This window comes from Ascaphus truei, chromosome 9, assembly GCF_040206685.1.
Source record: "Ascaphus truei isolate aAscTru1 chromosome 9, aAscTru1.hap1, whole genome shotgun sequence".
NCBI lineage: Eukaryota > Metazoa > Chordata > Amphibia > Anura > Ascaphidae > Ascaphus > Ascaphus truei.
This window is the reverse complement of record NC_134491.1, coordinates 42,066,569-42,086,165: the sequence shown is the minus strand read 5'-3', so window position 1 is coordinate 42,086,165 and position 19,597 is coordinate 42,066,569. Positions and strand designations below refer to the sequence as shown.

The 19,597-nt window shown below is 47.2% G+C and overlaps 1 protein-coding gene across 5 annotated transcripts in view; it reads left to right on the top strand.

Annotated features, from left to right (window-relative positions):
• UNC79 (unc-79 subunit of NALCN channel complex) overlaps window positions 1-19,597 on the top strand; it is a 115,646-nt gene that overhangs the window by 64,678 nt on the left and 31,371 nt on the right. For all 5 annotated transcript variants that reach the window (XM_075614475.1, XM_075614473.1, XM_075614472.1 and 2 more), the window contains 13 exons: window positions 3,723-3,864; window positions 4,580-4,659; window positions 5,097-5,245; window positions 5,956-6,113; window positions 6,248-6,429; window positions 6,860-7,061; window positions 8,465-8,644; window positions 8,802-8,867; window positions 11,434-11,720; window positions 13,124-13,306; window positions 16,285-16,447; window positions 16,682-16,831; window positions 18,391-19,551. In XM_075614475.1, the coding sequence (XP_075470590.1) occupies window positions 3,723-3,864; window positions 4,580-4,659; window positions 5,097-5,245; window positions 5,956-6,113; window positions 6,248-6,429; window positions 6,860-7,061; window positions 8,465-8,644; window positions 8,802-8,867; window positions 11,434-11,720; window positions 13,124-13,306; window positions 16,285-16,447; window positions 16,682-16,831; window positions 18,391-19,551 (3,103 nt within the window). The remainder of the gene's footprint in view (window positions 1-3,722; window positions 3,865-4,579; window positions 4,660-5,096; window positions 5,246-5,955; window positions 6,114-6,247; window positions 6,430-6,859; window positions 7,062-8,464; window positions 8,645-8,801; window positions 8,868-11,433; window positions 11,721-13,123; window positions 13,307-16,284; window positions 16,448-16,681; window positions 16,832-18,390; window positions 19,552-19,597) is intronic.

The window sequence follows — 19,597 nt, the reverse complement described above, 5'->3', positions numbered from 1 at the left end:
AAATCTCATTGGTCCCTTGGCCCGCCCGCCCCCGCACACCTCTCATTGGCCTGAGGCGGAGTGACGGACACACACACACAAACCTCTCTCTCTCTGTCCTCTCCCCCCCCATCACACTCACCTCCCCCCCTCCCCGGTGCTCCACTCACCTCCCCGCCTCCACTCCACTCGCCTCCCTCCCGCTCCACTCACCTCCCGCTCCACTCACCTCCCTCCCGCTCCACTCCCTCCCGCTCCACTCACCTCCCACTCCACTCCACTCACCTCCCTCCCGCTCCACTCAGCTCCCTCCCGCTCCACTCACCTCCCTCCCACTCCCTACCACTCCATTCACCTCCCTCCCACTCCCTCCCTCCCGTTCCACTCACCTCCCGCTCCACTCCCTCCCGCTCCACTCACCTCCCTCCCGCTCCACTCCCTCCCGCTCCACTCACCTCCTTCCCGCTCCACTCACCTCCCGCTCGCTCCAGCTCCACTCCCTCCTGCTCCACTCACCTCCCTCCCGCTCCACTCACCTCCCTCCCTCCACTCACCTCCCTCCCACTCCACTCACCTCCCTCCCGCTCCACTCACCTCCCTCCCGCTCCACTCACCTCCCTCCCCGGCGTGGGGACAGGCAGTGGGCGGGTAGCCTGAGCTGCCACGCGTCGCCTAAGATGGCGGCGGCCAGAGGGACCCCCTTCCTCCCTCGCGGAGTAACTAAGATGGCGGCGGCCAGAAGGAGAGGTGACGTGTGTGTGTGTATGTGTGTGTGTGTGTGTGTGTGTCTCACTGTGTGTGTGTCTCACTGTGTGTGTGTCTCACTGTGTGTGTCTCACTGTGTGTGTGTCACTGTGTGTGTGACACTGTGTGTTACACTGTGTGTGTGCATGTTACACGGTGTGTGTGTGTGTGTGACACTGGGTGTGTGTGTGTGTGTGTGTGGGACACACTGTGTGTGTGTGTGTGTGTGTGTGTGTGTGTGTGTGTGTGTGTGTGTGTGTGTGTGTGTGTGTGTGTGACACAGTGTGTGTGTGGGACACTGTGTGTGTGTCAGACACTCTAGGGTGGGGACCGGAGCTACGCATGGGGGGGTGGGGGGGGGGGCAGGAGTGGAGAGAGAGGGGGGAGCGGAGAAACATACAGGGGGAGTGGAGAGGAGGGACCCGTAAATTTTAAGAAACCCACCCCCCCTTTTGTCCACTGTCCCCCCCTCCTGTCCACTGTCCCCCCCTCCTGTCAACTGTCCCCCCCTCCTGTTCACTTTCCCCCCCTCCTGTCCAATGCCCCCCCTCCTGTCCACTCTCACCCCCCCTCCTGTCCACTCTCACCCCCCCCCTCCTGTCCACTCTCACCCCCCCTCCTGTCCACTCTCACCCCCCTCCTGTCCACTCTCCCCCCCTCCTGTCCACTCTCCCCCCCCCTCCTGTCCACTCTCCCCCCCCTCCTGTCCACTCTCCCCCCCCTCCTGTCCACTCTCCCCCCCTCCTGTCCACTGTCACCACCCTCCTGTCCACTGTCACCCCCCCTCCTGTCCACTGTCACCCCCCTCCTGTCCAATGTCACCCCCTCCTGTCCACTGTCACCCCCCTGTCCACTCTCCCCCCCCTGTCCACTCTCCCCCCCCTGTCCACTCTCCCCCCCTGTCCACTCTCCCCCCCCTGTCCACTCTCCCCCCCTGTCCACTCTCCCCCCCCTGTCCACTCTCCCCCCCCTCCTGTCCACTGTCACCCCCTCCTGTCCACTCTCCTCCCCCTCCTGTCCACTCTCCTCCCCCTCCTGTCCACTCGCCCCCCCCCCCTGTCCACTCTCCCCCCCCTCCTGTCCACTCCCCCCCCCTCCTGTCCACTGTCACCCCCCTCCTGTCCACTGTCACCCCCCTCCTGTCCACTGTCACCCCCTCCTGTCCACTGCCACCCTCCTGTCCACTCTCCCCCCCGTCCACTCTCCCCCCCCTGTCCACTCTCCCCCCCTGTCCACTCCCCCCCCCTGTCCACTCTCCCCCCCCTGTCCACTCTCCCCCCTGTCCACTCTCCCCCCCCTGTCCACTCCCCCCCCCTGTCCACTCTCCCCCCCCTGTCCACTCTCCCCCCTGTCCACTCTCCCCCCCTGTCCACTCTCCCACCCTCCTGTCCAATGTCACCCCCTCCTGTCCACTGTCACCCCCCTGTCCACTCTCCCCCCCCTGTCCACTCTCCCCCCCCTGTCCACTCTCCCCCCCTGTCCACTCTCCCCCCCCTGTCCACTCTCCCCCCCTGTCCACTCTCCCCCCCCTGTCCACTCTCCCCCCCTCCTGTCCACTGTCACCCCCTCCTGTCCACTCTCCTCCCCCTCCTGTCCACTCTCCTCCCCTCCTGTCCACTCGCCCCCCCCTCCTGTCCACTCTCCCCCCCCTCCTGTCCACTCCCCCCCCCCCCCCCTCCTGTCCACTGTCACCCCCCTCCTGTCCACTGTCACCCCCCTCCTGTCCACTGTCACCCCCTCCTGTCCACTGCCACCCTCCTGTCCACTCTCCCCCCCGTCCACTCTCCCCCCCCTGTCCACTCTCCCCCCCTGTCCCTTCCCCCCCCCCTGTCCACTCTCCCCCCCCTGTCCACTCTCCCCCCTGTCCACTCTCCCCCCCTGTCCACTCTCCCACCCTCCTGTCCACTGTCACCCTCCTCCTGTCCACTCTCCTCCCCCTCCTGTCCACTCTCCTCCCCGTCCTGTCCACTCTCCTCCCCCACCTGTCCACTCTCCTCCCCGTCCTGTCCACTCTCCTCCCCCACCTGTCCACTCTCCTCCCCCTCCTGTCCACTCTCCTCCCCCTCCTGTCCACTGTCCCCCCCCTCCTGTCCACTGTCCCCCCCTCCTGTCCACTTTCCCCCCCCTCCTGTCAACTGTCCCCCCCTCCTGTCCACTGTCCCCCCCTCCTGTCCACTTTCCCCCCCCTCCTGTCAACTGTCCCCCCCTCCTGTCCACTGTCCCCCATCCCCCCCTCATGTCCACTGCCCCCCCCTCCTGTCCACTGCCCCCCCCTCCTGTCCACTGCCCGTCTCTCCTGTCCACTGTCCCTGTCCCTCCTGTCCACTGTCCCCGTCCCCTCCTGTCCACTGTCCCCGTCCCCTCCTATCCACTGTCCCCGTCCCCTCCTGTCCACTGTCCCCATCCCCTCCTGTCCACTGTCCCCGTCCCCTCCTGTCCACTGTCCCCGTCCCTCCCCTCCTCCTGTCCACTGTCCCTCCCCCCTCCCCATCTCCTGTCCACTGTCCCTCCCCCCACCTTTTCCTAGCGGGAAATTTAACTCACAGGCAACGCCGGGTCTCTCAGCTAGTATATATATATATGCAAGTTCCCGCTCACGCGATGCGCGGGCACACACGCTCGGCGCTTTTGTAAATACAATTTTTAAACTTTCCAGCGCGCGCGCCCGCAAGTTGCAGGACACCCGGCGCTCTAAGCATGAGAGCGCTCAGCGCCAGCGGGGACTCAGCCTTATTCATTTTAACATAGAACCCTATAAGCTTATGCTTATGCCTTCCATTTACTGCAGGCATAAACTTATAGGGGTCCACATTAAAATGGATAAGAAGTAAAGAGTGACTCACTGTCATTACCCAGAATCCTCTGCTGCAGTGGAACACTGTTTGCTAAGCAATAATGGGGAAAGACAGGGTTGCAGGCCTGCCTGAGACGTGCAAATGTGCCCAATGTGCAGAATGTAGTCAGTAAATTCTAGATGAAAGCTTGGCATTTTCCCCTAGGAGCCCACCGATAACCTGGAGGACAGTCTGCTGTTTTCCCGAGTAGAGTTTATTATCGGAACAGAAGGAGAACAGGAGGAGATTCGGGCAAACAAACAAAATCCAGGGAACCACACAGGGCCCACAGACCCGACCAACACAAGTATGTTCTTCCCTTTCATACAACCAGCTGTGCAATCCCCAGGGATTTGCAATGACAACAAACACGGGGATGTATTTATATCAGATTCTACGTTCTGCCATTTTGCTGAAGTAATCCCTCAGACCGTGTTACTGTTTGCATTACTGCGCAGGAATAAGCTGGAGTCAGACGTTGGGTATATGGCGGGGGAGATGTGTTAGTGGCAGTTTGCAGGAGAGAGGAGTTTGACAGTCACATGATTTAGTGCTGGTGCTGATAATGCAGTTATTGGAGGAATTACAGAAATGTTTGAAGGGAAATGTTGCCTTTTTGAAAATGACATGTTGTATAGTAACAGGGTGTCTAGGAAGGATGGAGAATCTGATGATAACGTCTCGGTTGCATATGATATCACTAACGTCCGTTAAAGATAGCGCTGTGCTGTTTACAGTAGAAAACGTGGCTTAACTCTGTGTTCTTGTCCTTTGAAGATACACCGTTAGTCTTAATTTAAAGTAAAACAACTGAGCTTTGGGGATCTGAGCCTTACAGCAGACCCAGGGAAAAGAGCAAGGGGTTAATCTTCTGTTATACAGTAATGAGGGAAAGGTTGGGTGGTCTTAACCATGGGTCTTTATGTAAATGTAAAATGAAGTGTGTGTTTATATTTGACCTTCGTGACCCTTAAAGCAAACACAAGCAATAATAACACTTTTTTATGGTTCATTTTTAACAGCAATTAAAAATGACACAGATCGAAAGTTCTGCTATCAGCAGCTGCCAGTTACTTTGAAGCTCATATACACGCTTCTTCAGGTATACAAGCGATCGTTTTTATATTGACACCCATATCACTGATGTTCCTATTCAGATTATCACCTATTACTTAGTTAGATTCTTTAGTAGCATACTATATAGGTACAAGAACAAATGTCAGCATTAGTTGTAATGTAGGACTGATAAAATGTACAAATAATGAGAGAGGTGACTAGGACTGATGTTTTCCCCAGAGGGTTAGTGAGATGTGTTGTACTGTGCAGTCACTTCTCCTTAATACATAGGCACAAGCACTGCAAGGATAAATGACAGTGTTCCCCCTCCACATGTACAGTCACGATGCTAAGCGGAAAGTGGCTGCGATTAGTCGCGAAGTCCAAAGCATCAGCAGATCTTAAAACCCCATTTCTTTGCCCACCACAAGGCAAAAACAACAGTCCCTTCCCTCATATGTTTTCGTTTGTTATTTTGCACAGGAAATGGCCAAATTTGACGAGCCAGACATTCTCTTCAACATGTTGAACTGCCTGAAGATCCTGTGCCTGCATGGGGAATGCCTGTATATTGCAAAGAAAGATCACCTGCCATTCCTAGCCTATATCCAGGAGCACATGCTAATCTCCAGGTACCCCCCCTCGTTACAGACATACAGATGTGCTGCCACCTTTCAAAGTGTGTTATCTACTCTTCTTGTACAATTATTTATCAATAGTACTGTAAGCAGATAGAAAAAATAGTTACACAGACACCTGTCTCAACGCTAAAAAAACACAGAAGCAGTGCAGAGATAATCTCCCTACGGATCTCTAAGCCAGAACCTTGCAAACATGGAACCAAGAACCTTGCAAACATGGGACGAAAATAACATAATGATGTTACAAAAAAATAGAAAAAAGGAAAATCATTAAAAAAGTTATGTGTAGAAAGCATCAATTGCAACACAAGTCAACAGCTGTACGTGAAATAGGGGCGGAAAAAAAGATGCAACATTTCTGAATGAAATATTAATATATATAAATATAATATTTCACCAAGTCCTTGAATTTGCAAATTATCTACATTGGGTTGAGAAGAGCCCGATTTTACATACAACATAATAGGCCTTATTAACTAAGTGGTGCAAAGCCATTAGACAAGTTATTGCACTGTAAGACATCTTATGGTGCATTCACCGTGCGTTTTGTATTAGCATTGCTTAGTAAATATCGTCCAATGTCTCGTAGTGTACTCGGTCAGCACACATTTTGCCTTATTGCCTAATATGAAGGTAGAGGCACAGGATGCTTGGGGCGTACTAACAAACACGGAGGCCGACATCTTTTTGTTTGTCCCTAGTTTGTGGCGAGTTCTGAAGTCGGAGTTCTCCCAACTTTCTTCCCTGGGGGTCCCTCTTCTTCTCCACGCCCTGTCTCTCCCTCACGGGGCCGACATCTTTTGGATGATCATAAACAGCAACTTCAACAGCAAAGACTGGCAAATGAGGTTTGAAGCCGGTATGTGTGTGGTTATCTCTATAGGTGACGCTCTGCTTAATTATCAATTAATTATTATTATTATTATTGTAAAGTATATCAGACATGAGATCTAATATTAAAGTAAAAACCCAACATCTTCATGCTTGTTTCAGTGGAGAAAGTGGCCGTTTTGTGCAGATTCCTGGACATTCATTCAGTGACCAAGAACCATTTGCTTAAGTATTCCCTGGCTCACGCTTTCTGCTGTTTCCTGACTGCGGTGGAGGATGTGAACCCTGCGGTGGCCACGAGAGCTGGGCTGTTACTGGATACAATTAAAAGACCGGCTTTACAGGTGAGTGAGTTCGTGGGTTATAGTGAGTACAGGTAGTCCTCGCTATCCAACGTGTCACTTTACAACGAATGGCATATCCAACGCTTTACAATACAACCCTATGGGCCGTTTTTCAACGCCTGAATGCGTTATCCAACGCTCACCGCCACTGCTTAACATGGGACTCACTTTACAATGGTTTCACTATCCCACGCTACTCCCAGAACGGATCCCGTTGGATAACCGAGGACTGCCTGTACTGCAGAAAAGTTACAGTGTATTTTGGGGTCTCAGTTATACCTCCTCCTGTTTGTTCAGCCATTGAGCTAGGAGTGTTTTGTGCGAGGAGAGTGATGAACACAGTAAAGATTCCCCTGGCACTAGGGGGCTTTTAATGTTACAAGGTCTTTGTTATGCTATTTATGCTACATCCCCTTCCTTCTCCTTGCAGGGTCTGTGCGTTTGCCTTGACTTCCAGTTTGATACGGTTGTAAAGGACAGGCCAACCATTCTTAGCAAGCTGCTGCTTCTCCACTTTATAAAGCAGGACATACCAGCTCTCAGCTGGGAGTTCTTTGTCAATAGGTTTGATACCCTCTCCCTGGAGGCCCAGCTCCACCTGGACTGCAACAAAGAATTCCCATTTCCTACAAGTAAGAGCACAGGATAATGCAAGATGCTGGTTTGGAATAGATACCGAATGAACCAAATGATTTGTTGCACACCGTTCCTTAACAAACCCCACTTACTAATCCTAACTTTCAGTTCTTTTACCTTGTAACTTTTTTGTCAGTGTTACACCTTTCTGTTTCCACGGCCGCCTCTTTCTTTAAACAGTAGCCATGTATTATGTGGTAATTCCACGCTCTCAGCCACGGCTGCGGGGGACATTCTATACTTGCGGAGCTGGTAGATCACGGGGGCTCAACTCCAGTCCTCAAGGCCCCCCCCCTCTTTCCAATAGGTCAGGTTTTCAGGATATCCCTGCTTCAGCACAGGTGGCTTAATCAGAGGCTCGGTAAAAGACCTGTGCTGAACCAGTGACTGGTTGAGCCACCTATACGGAAGCAGGGCCTGTGCTGAAGCAGGGATATAAGAAAAACATGACCTGTTGGGGCTTCAGGGCTGGAGTTGAGCGCCCCTGTTGTAGATAATCAATTTCAAATTCTGCAAAAGTATCATAACCTAAACAATATTAACAAGTTGATACATACTGATGCAATGGGCTAGTAAGTTTACGTACATGTTGTGAAAAATATCCCCAATAAGTTGCTGGTTGACGTAGGGTTATCAGGTGTCCAGTATTGAACCGACTGCCCTGTATTTGGACACTCTGCCCAGTAAAAAATTAGAGGTAATAATGGACATGTATGTGTCCGGTATTGCCTCTCTGGACATGTGTTTGTATACTGGTATTGCCTCTCTGGACATGTATGTGTATACTGGTATTACCTCTCTGGACATGTATACTGGTACTGCCTCTCTGGACATGTATGTGTATACTGGTATTACCTCTCTGGACATGTATACTGGTACTGCCTCTCTGGACATGTATGTGTATACTGGTATTGCCTCTCTGGACATGTATACTGGTACTGCCTCTCTGGACATGTATGTGTATTATCTCTCTGGGCATAGTAACCTGACTGGCTTGGGGAAGCCGCTGGATTTCCCCTGAGCAGGGATAGAGCAGGGCTGTTCATAGGGGGCTGGGCAAATTCCTCCATCGTGATTGGCTACTGCTCGGTAATGAAGCCAATAAGGAGGAGGTGTCAGGAGCCTGGGGGTGGGGCCAAGGAGAGGAGGAAACAGCATGGACCGGAGAGAGGTGTTTGTGTTGCGTGCTTTGCACCATTCACCATTGTGTCCAATATTTTTGGAGAAGCCACCTGGCAACCCTATTCACCAGCCCTGAAGGGTTAAATTGTATGGTTGTCCGAACTGAACTAAAGTAATGTTGTCTATTTAGGGCCAGCATTAGTGAACCTTGTTTTCAACCGCTCGTGTACAAGCCATCATTTTGACACCTTTCCTTTGTGTGTTTTACATGTTTTAGCTATAACAGCTGTGAGGACCAACGTAGCCAACCTCAGTGACGCAGCCTTGTGGAAGATCAAGAGAGCGCGATTCGCTCGCAACCGTCAGAAGAGTGTGCGGTCCTTACGAGACAGTGTCAAGGGAACCGGAGAGTCCAAGAGAGCCCTCTCACTGCCGGAAACCCTGAGCACCAAAATCCGTTGAGTAACTTTCTTGTCTGAAACACTATGGTTCTGTTGATTTGCATTTGTTCCCCTTTTCCATCTTTGCAACTCCATGGCGGGTACCGTTCACCTTGCAAAGTCTAACTTGGAGGTCCTTGTTTGTAATACGAACCTCTGTTCTTCTGTCTTTAGCGGTGAGGTTGACAAGACACGAGCAGTCTGCCCCTGTACTTGGGGGGGTAGCAGAGCAAACTCAAGGTACGCCCTTTCGGATTCTTCAGCAAGAGAGGAAAGAGACAGAGATACACCTATTGTTTTGTTCTACATTAGTTTGAAATATACAAAACTTTTCAAGTGATACGTTTTAACCCTTCAAAGTTAAGAGGCTTATGTACTAAGTGTCGCAAATAGCTTTTTTGGGGTGTAAAATTGACACATGGAAATCACAAATAATATTGTGTCTATGTACTAACTCCAAGTAACAAAATGGCTGGATCCTGGCCCTCAATGTTCAGGACACAAGATTGTGTGTATTTCTGTCTCTTTGCCCTTCCACAAAATGACTGTATCTGTAATGCAGGCCTTTCTGCAATGTGCCCGTCTGCCTGTCTGCAATGTGCCCGTCTGCCTGTCTGCCCGCCTGCCTGTCTGCAATGTGCCCGTCTGCAATGTGCCCGTCTGCCTGTCTGCAATGTGCCCGTCTGCCTGTCTGCAATGTGCCCGTCTGCCTGTCTGCAATGTGCCCGTCTGCCTGTCTGCCCGCCTGCCTGTCTGCAATGTGCCCGTCTGCAATGTGCCCGCCTGCCTGTCTGCAATGTGCCCGTCTGCCTGTCTGCAATGTGCCCGTCTGCCTGTCTGCAATGTGCCCGCCTGCCTGTCTGCAATGTGCCCGTCTGCCTGTCTGCAATGTGCCCGTCTGCCTGTCTGCAATGTGCCCGTCTGCCTGTCTGCAATGTGCCCGTCTGCCTGTCTGCAATGTGCCCGTCTGCCTGTCTGCAATGTGCCCGCCTGCCTGTCTGCAATGTGCCCGTCTGCCTGTCTGCAATGTGCCCGCCTGCCTGTCTGCAATGTGCCCACCTGCCTGTCTGCAATGTGCACGTCTGCCTGTCTGCAATGTGCCCGTCTGCCTGTCTGCAATGTGCCCGTCTGCCTGTCTGCAATGTGCCCGTCTGCCTGTCTGCAATGTGCCCGTCTGCCTGTCTGCAATGTGCCCGCCTGCCTGTCTGCAATGTGCCCGTCTGCCTGTCTGCACATCTGCCCAATTCCACAGTCATTGCAGACGGTAGATAGTCTGACTCTGTGTACAGTAATTTGGAAGTTATTAGAAATGCTGCCTCTGTCTTTCCTGGATCTCTGACCTGTGTAAAATCAATCTCTTTATTACCAAATTCTGTTCCTTTTTTAGTGTAAATGTTTCCTGAATTCCACATATATGTATGTATATTTACATAGCACCAGGCGTGTAAATACTGAAGCATGCAAAGCAGAGACCTTAGAATACAATGTGGGTTATCTATAAACAGATGCAAAATTACTGCACCAGATTTATCTAACCAAACAATCCTGTTAGTTTGAATGGGAACAGTTTCCTTGCTAAATGCTATGCAGGCTTTTTGCCCCAGTTTTCCTTGCTAAATGCTATGCAGGCTTTTTGCCCCAGTTTTCCTTGCTAAATGCTATGCATGCTTTCTGCCCCAGTTTTCCTTGCTAAATGCTATGCAGGCTTTCTGCCCCAGTTTTCCTTGCTATATGCTATGCAGGCTTTCTGCCCCAGTTTTCCTTGCTAAATGCTATGCAGGCTTTCTGCCCCAGTTTTCCTTGCTAAATGCTATTAAGGCTTTCTGCCCCAGTTTTGTAGCTGATAGACTTTGATAAATGACCCTCATTAATAGAATTAGGATTTTTTCCATTAAGATCCATTATGGGCTAACGCACCATTCATGTCAATGGCAGTTACCAACAGTTCGAACCTTTGTGAATCCTAAGTGCATCCGGCAAAACAGCACACAGTGGAAAATGAATTCCTGCCCAGAAGATCCAGTCAGAACAATTATTCAGCATATTTAGATATATAGGATATTATGTAACCGTCTATGCGTGAAAACAAGAGGTAACTCTCAATGTATTACTTCCTGGTAAAACATTTTATAAATAAATACACTGCAGGGGTGGCCATCTCCCATCTTCACGGGCCACCAACAGGTCAGGTTTCCACGATATCCCTGCTTCAGCACAGTGGGCTCAATCAGTGGCTCAGTCAGAGACCCCATGTGTTCTGAATCCAGCCTGTAAATCAGAATGACCGGTTGTGACAGGGTAAATAAAAGCCACTAGTTATATGCCTGGAAAACCTATGTCTAGTCTGCAGTGCAGCACTGACTAGGTTAACTTCAGCTGGGAACCTCAGGACAATTAGTTGGATCCCAGCTGCCTAATCAAGGTGTGTTAAAACCCAGGCTGTAGACACATGGATCCTGGCTGTTGAGGAGAGGGGAGTAAGCTGCTAAAGAGATTTCCTGTAACAAGGTCTGAGTAGCAAAGTAGTTGAATTGTGAACTGTCTGTCCCCTGCATAGGAAAAGGGTAACTGCCTGATTTATAGACTGTCTGCTAAAGAGAAACTGTTTTGTTTGGTTTGCGGAAGAAAAAGCCATTTTCGTTTGTTGCTGATGAAAAGCTATTTTTGTTTGTTGCTGATGAAAAGCTATTTTTGTTTTGTGTGCTGTATATCTTTTAAGGCTAAATAAATAAGCCTTGTCAAGAAACCCACGTGTGTAGTTGCATGTACCCTGCAACACCGGTAATACTAACAAGTTTTTGTTTAGGTCAACATTCCCCGGAAAATGACAATATCATAAAGGATCCTCTGCCAGAGGACGCTGGGATTGACCATCAGACAGTCCACCAGTTGATTACAGTACTGATGAAGTTTATGGCGAAGGATAAGAGCAGCGCCGAGGCTGACATCAGCAGCGCCAAAGCTTTTAACACAGTCAAACGGCATCTGTATGTGCTTCTTGGACATGACCAACAGGAAGGCTGCTTCATGATCGCTCCTCAGAAGATGCGCACGTCGACGTGCTTCAATGCTTTCATCGCAGGAATAGCGCAAGTATGTTCATATCAGTGCCGGCCGCGCAAACATCTGTTATTTATATGCTGACTGTTTCCTTTGCTGCTCCCGGTGCCTGCAATACATTATATCGCAGTATGCTGTCACACAAGGGGCTACAGAATATATAAAAGAAAATAAATTGTCTCAAAAGAGGGATGGAAACTTAAAGAAAATGTGCTACATGTTTAAATGCAACTAGCAAACATTTATCACTCCAGGATGTTGCTAATATAGTGCCAACGACCTAAGTTCCTCAGTCTGGTAAATTGCCGACTTCTGACTCCTTACTTAAAATGGTGTTGCTAAAACTCCTAAATAAGCACGAGCTCATGTTCCCAGAATCTCTTAAATCACATCCAAAAAGTAATTTTTTTTAACCCATGTCCAGTGTAAACTTCCATTTAAACCACTGACGGCCTATTAGTCTTCTTGCCTGCTTAGTACATTGACCGGATCCTTGAACTTTCACTATGCCCTCTCTGGCTTATCCCAGGAAAAAATAAACTTCCTGTTCTTCAGCCCAACAGGAATCTAGTCCCACGCTGTTTTGACATTTTCTATCCTGATATTATCTGCCCCCTCACTTTAATATCACATAAGGAAGTCCTACTGCCTTACCACGAGAGAAAAAAGAAATGGCCTGTGACTAATGGCTATTATTGCTATGATACAATAAAGGAACCCAAGTCTTTAAATATAATTAACACGTTTATGTTTACAATGTGTTTGATTGGCTACAAATATATTTTAGGTGATGTCCCCTACATTCTTGTGGGCACTAGTGAAAAGGTCCAATGCATAAAAGTATAAGTTCCACTAGAAGGTCAATGGAAGATCCAGGGGTCTGTGTATCTCGGAGTCCAGGGACTTTTGTAATACCGCGTGTTTGGGAGAGGAACAAAACCCCAAATCTTTTCTATTCATATTGATCAAAAATGATTAGAACTCTTACGCCTTTAACCGCAGGGGGTAGGGGAGGATTATAACTATAACGTGTTGGCCAGTATGGTTTATATCACAATATCACAAACCTAGCTCTAGTCATCTTCACTAAGAATACTGTTTTCAGGTTGTAATTTTACTATACCAACCTTTTAAACCAATTTTATTTCTCCATAAATATAGTTTGTGCATAAACTCTTGATACCTCAAATTGGGAGAAAAGATTTGTAAGGGTACATTGACCCTTCTTCAGTATGACGTGTAGCCACTTCCCTACGCTGGAGAAGATTTGAGTCCCATTCTTTGAATAGAGCGTTAATCACATACAAACAATATACGTGAAGTGTCAGCAATGTAGCAATATATTATAGTCATATAGTTTCCTCTAGAATCAATACTGGGAAACGATGTACTCTGGACAAGGAGATAATCAGGTGTCTGAAAAATGTTTCTTACAGGTGATGGATTATAACATTAACTTGGGCAAGCATCTCCTTCCTCTTGTGGTACAAGTGCTAAAGTACTGCACGTGCCCCCAGCTGAGACATTACTTTCAGCACCCTCCCCGCTGCTCCCTGTGGTCCTTGAAACCGCACATTCGACAGATGTGGCTAAAAGCCTTGCTAGTCATTCTTTATAAGGTAAGGCATGGAGTATACATGTTGCTCTTTTACCCTATATAAGAACTTCCTACATGCCATGCATCACATGGCCAATGTCAATATAAAATGAACCCCTTAGTATCCATGTATCGAGTTTCTTTGCACCTGCAGTATATTGCCTTGTGTTGGGAGGGACAGCAGGATGAGTTAGGGGGGAGGACATAGTGCGGTGTATCAGAGTATGTCTCTTTTTATTGTTTCTGTTTCTTTTTTATATTTATTATTATTTTTCGGAGCATCGGGGTTAGTGTAAACTTCCCCAGCTCACAATCTACATCAGAGGTAAGAGAAAGGATGAGTGGTTTATAACACAGATTACATTGCATTTGTGTGGCTGTGTACAATGTATCAGAGCAAACTTATTCTCTTTGCTTTGATCCCATTAACATGAACGAATGTCATATCCTCCCCATAAGTTCTTATGACAGCTGCCTTCAAGTTATTTATTATAAATATCAACATTTCAATTACTATGTTAATGGGGCTTTGGGCTTTGCTGAGATCATTGAGAAAGTGTCAGCTTTGGTGATATATTTGTAACATTTGCTCGTATTGTATGGATTGATACCACATGGGACTGCAACCTCTTGCATTAATGTCACCCGGCTGCTTCAATGCTGTCATAGTTTATCTGACCTGGTGATATAGAGGTGACCAGCTCAGTCTCACACTACCAAACTACACACACAACTGGTTTCTGAAATGACAATAGCATCAATAACTAATGCTGTCTGAGAACGTGTAAAAGGACATTTACAGCATAAAAAAACCAAGATGGGCAGATATCTGATCTCTCATCCAGCACTGAAGGTTCGAATACATGGCTGCATTTCTATTACATATTCAATCCATAGTAACAAAATATACTTGTTCTTTCATTTTGCACTGGCTGAGTTATGTGCTCTGCTCCAGCATATGTATGTATGTATGTATGCCTTTATTTGTATAGCGCCATTAATGTACATAGCGCTTCACAGCAGTAATAGTTACAATCATATAAATAATAAGATATAAATAACACATAATAAGATATAAATAACACATAATAAGATATAAATAACACAAAGGGAATAAGTGTTTCAGACTTAAAAGTAACATTTAGGAAAAGGAGTCCCTGCTCTGAAGAGCTTACAATCTAATTATGTGTGTATATATATAATTCAAACCTTCAAACCTTCCAATACAATGCATATAAAAGCATTCTACAGACTATAAACAACTCAGGCAGGGATTTATTATGTGTGTGTGTGTGTATATATATATATATATATATATATATATATATATATATATATATATACACACACACACACACACACATAATAAATCCCTGCCTGAGTTGTTTATAGTCTGTAGAATGCTTTTATATGCATTGTATTGGAAGGTTTGAAATTTAGCTGCTTTTAACAATGGGGAGAAAGTAATACAGACACTAAGGGGGCATCATTCGTTCTTGTCAGGTTTAGGGCAGGTACTTTACACAGACAGTTTTGCACTCTGTGTGTTCCCAATTTTAGCACAGAGATGGTCTTTTTAAACAAGATAGTGCTGCCTATGTACTCACATACAGTATATACCCACTCACCCGTCCTGCAGATGCATCTGAAGAAGGAATCCGTTACTACCTTGTAGAAATGTCCCAGAAATGTTTATCACAACGTTTTCACAACTAATCTTGTAAAAAATTATTTAAACGTATATGACAATTTTTTACAAATAGGGGAGATTGGTGTTTAACTCCTTGACTGCCAGATGGACTTAATCCCTAGCTGTGCTTTCCCATGCTATCTGCAGACGTATACTAATAAACAATCATACGACTCCCCCGCCAAAACTGTATAATTGCTTACAAACTGGACAATTAGCAGAAAATGTAAGATAACATCACGCTAACCCCAAACACTTAACATACCAGATTTAGAAAATAAAACAGTTCAGGGAGGCGGCTGATTCTGGTTCAGTGCGGTTAGCTGAATAATCAAATGGAAAGCAATGCTGAGCAATGAATTGCTGGCGCCTTTGGCAGTTAAGGGGTTAAGAGGACAAACACACACATTCCCATCAAGCTCAAACCCCCCAACACCCACCACATCATATGTATATATATTTATGTCAAAAGGAGTGCTACTGAGCATGGCAAATGTATACAACAAAAGACAGGGGAGCCCAATGCTACATCCAATTGACAAAACATATATGGTAATAAGTATGAAGTTAAATACAGCTGAATCCCGTTATAACGCGGTGCTCAGGATCCACATAATGAGACCGCGTTATAACCGGGATCATGTTATAATTGCGAAATAGCCGCCGCGCGAGGACTTCCTCTCTGCAGCTCTCTCCTCTCCCTGCTTCATCAGGCTAAGTCCACGTGCGCAGCACACATCTCCAAGGTTTTTTTTATTTTATTAGAACGTTCAATGCTTTATTGCTAATGGACACACATACATACATACATACATACGCACACCCCTCCCCCCTACACTAATAATTTTGCCATACCATGCAGGAATCGAACCCATGACCCTTCATACACTTGTAGCAATTGTCTTGCTTCTACACCATAGGATTGGTGTGATGTCATTGACTCTATACACAAACTTAACTTCTAGTGCACAGTACTGCCTTTCAGACTTACTGTGGTTGTTCCCCCTCGTACAGAGGTAAAAGGGAAGGCTCACAGTGTAGTGTTAGGACCTGCACATTTGGTTATACCTTGACGTTGGCATGCAGGCTTATGTCGCTTTGGCCAAAGGGTTTAACTAAATAACCAAGAAAATATTAGTATTGAAGTATTTAACTTTATACTTATTACCATATATGTTTTGTCAATTGGATGTAGCATTGGGCTCCCCTGTCTTTTAAGAGGACAAACTAACATGTCAAGTGGAAATCAAGTACAAATATATTCTACAGTTATAATTGTCATATTCTTATGGATGTCTCCTATTTAACAGTACCCATACCGAGAAAGCGATCTGAGCAAGATTGTGCTGCATCTCATTCACATCACAGTCAATACCCTCAATGCCCAGTATCACAGCTGCAAGCCGCATGCCACTGCCGGGCCCCTGTACAGTGACAACAGCAACATAAGCAGATACAGTGAGAAAGAAAAAGGTGATGGTCCTGCTTTAATGCCCGTGAAGGGGCAGTACTATGGCTTAGCACTGCGTAGCAAACTTGTCCTTATTTGTTCCATATTTTGCAGGATGTAAAAATGTATTTAGCTTCTGTTTTGTTTTCTCTTTTTCTCTTAAGAGGTTTTTCTTCTGTTCTAATATGGTGAAGTTAAGGACAGTCTGACTTTCCTTCCAGTTCCTATTCCCTCACCTGTCTTCTTTGTCCCAGCAGAGGAGGACAGTGTGTTTGATGAGTCAGATATTCACGATACGCCCACTGTAGCTTGTAATAAGGACTCCCAAACCTTCTTTGCACGGTTGAAAAGGATCGGCGGAAGCAAGATGGTGAAGTACCAGCCAGTAGAGATGAATGCCCAGCGAAGTATGAACCTCACACATCACATTCTGTACTTCCCCACTCTCACAGTTCACATTTGTTGCTTAAAGGAGCAATCCAAGCTGGCAATTGTTTTTGCTAATTCTGTAACTGTATTGAAGCAGGGGGTCTCCGGAGCTGAACCCCATTAATTTCAGCTCCAGGGACCCCCTGCTTCCAGAGATACAGGCCTCCAAAGGGGGTGTTGGTATCTCTCTGATTTTTAAAGCTCCACCTCATGTGGGCCAATAGAAAGCCACACTGGGTGACATCACAGCTTTCTATTGGCCCACGTGGAGCTTTGAAAAGCGCCCACTGTGTGATCCCTGCTAGCTGAACAGAGCAGCTACTGGCATCCCCTACGGAGGTCTGTATCTCCGGAAGCAGGGGGTCCGCGGAGCAGAAATTAGTGGGGTTCAGCTCCAGAGACCCCCTGCTTCATTCCTCTCCACCCACCCCTAGGATTGCCTCTTTAATGGACCTTCAACACCCCTTCTTTGCAGGTCTGTCCATTACTGGAGGGGTTATTTTGTTAATATGTATGAGTTGTATCGCAGTTAATTGCCTGTGTTAGGTCATATTAAACACACTTGTTCTTCCTTGCTACTTTCAGCACTGCAATGGATACATTTTAACGGAAACATTTACCGGGGTACACTGCAGAAATCCAGCACTAAATATAGGGGATTAGGCCTCGGATATAGTGGGCGTGCGCGTGCAACAGAACGCATGGCGTCACGTGCGCCTGTCGGCCGACCGATCTGTGACCTGAGATCTGCAGCGGCAGGGAGGTGTGGCAGAGGCGTTTTGGAGGCGTGGCCGTGACATCACATGAGCAGTTCGCCCTCATTGGCTGAACCCCGCACGTGACTCAGACGTTGCGCGTCAAAATCACATTTTTTTTGGCGGCTGAAAACACGGTTGCGCTGTGGCTATGGCCTGCTCATGGCTATGCCGCGCGCTCTATGGCCGCCTCCTATAGGTGCAGCATGTTGTTCGTGCCGCGCACGCACGGTCGCATGTAGTATGGACGCGGCCTGCGGTTGCACAGAGTACAAGCATTGTCACTGTAGCATGAAAATGAAGAAATCTTTGAAACCGTATTGCTTATTGTAAGAGTACATTATAAGCAACAATACCATATTCTCACCCATTAATCTCAGTGTCAGTCGCTGCTGCCTTAGTGCATGGAACACTTGACAGGTGCACAGTATCTTATTTATTTATTTATAAAATATTTTACCAGGAAGTAATACATTGAGAGTTACCTCTCGTTTTCAAGTATGTCCTGGGCACAGAGTTAAGACAAATAATACATGTTTACAAATACAGTTACATGATGAGCAGGGTATACTTTATATACAAGACATTGCATGCACAGTTAAGGATAATTATTATTATATTGCGCTTCTAGCAGCAACATGGATCATTTACACTCCCCAAAATATGTCATTCTCCAACACACACCTTAAAGTCATATTCTGAACATTGGTGAATGTTTAAACCTGACAAGTACATATGTGATGTACAATCACAATAGCAATGTTCTATCTGTTTTATTAAAGGTGAAATTGAGCTGGCTGAATATAGAGAATCCGGTGCCTTGCAAGACACCATTCTGCGCTGTGTGAGAGAGGAAAGCATTCACAAGAAAAAACTGCGCTCTCTCAAGCAAAAATCCCTCGACATCGGGAATACAGATTCGTTGCTGTTTACCTTGGATGAACATCGCAGGAAGTCCTGCATAGAACGCTGTGAGATAGGGCATCCCATCACCCACAAGTTGAACGACTATGACCGACCCCAGCAAAACTCATCCACCATGACTGAGGCTGTGGATACCAATGACAATGTATCTGCCAGAGAACGTTTTCATGACGCCAGAAGGCCTGTGATACCAGAGGTGAGGTTGAGTTGCATGGAGACATTTGAAATGAAGGTAGATTCTCCAGCCAAGCCTTCTCCAAGAGAAGATTTAGATCTGATAGACTTGTCTTCAGATTCAACCTCAGGGCCTGAGAAGCAGTCTATATTATCCACCTCGGACAGTGACTCCTTGGTATTTGAGCCTCTGCCTCCCTTAAGAATTGTGGAAAGCGATGACGAAGAATTTCAGATCATGAACAATGGAAACATTGTTGTATCAACTTCTTCAACTCCCATCAGGGGCTCAATACTTAGCCTGAGCATGATGCCACTGGTGCAAGTGAGCATAGAAGATTGCTCGAAAGACTTCACTGCCAAGGATCTCAGCCGTAATCCAGCATTACAAACAGAAGATATCTCTCCCCAGACTCCTGAAGATCAAAAAGACTTTGAAGAGTTGGCTAAGCCAGATGAAATTCAAGAGGTCTCCAGCGGGAGCCCGCTCACACTAAAACAAAAGAGAGATCAGCTGCGGAAGTCTTGTGCTCTTCCTGAGATGTCCCTTGATGATAACATTGAGGACACAATGGAGGAAAGCAAGTCTGGAGTAAAAAGTGTCCTTCTGAAGGTCCCGGAGGACACAGAAAATCAGACAGACAGTGATAAGCCGGATGCCAGCACTGAATCCGACACAGAGCAAAATGTTGACCTGAAAGAAGAAGCGGAGGAATCAGAGTTTAAAATCCACATAGTTCCCAGGCAAAGGAAGCAGAGAAAGATAGCGGTTAGTGCCATACAGAGAGAATACCTGGACATCACCTTCAACATCCTAGACAAGCTCGGAGAACAGAAGGACACAGGTAATAATTGTACTAACAGAGCAAATAGCTAATCTATAGAATTGTG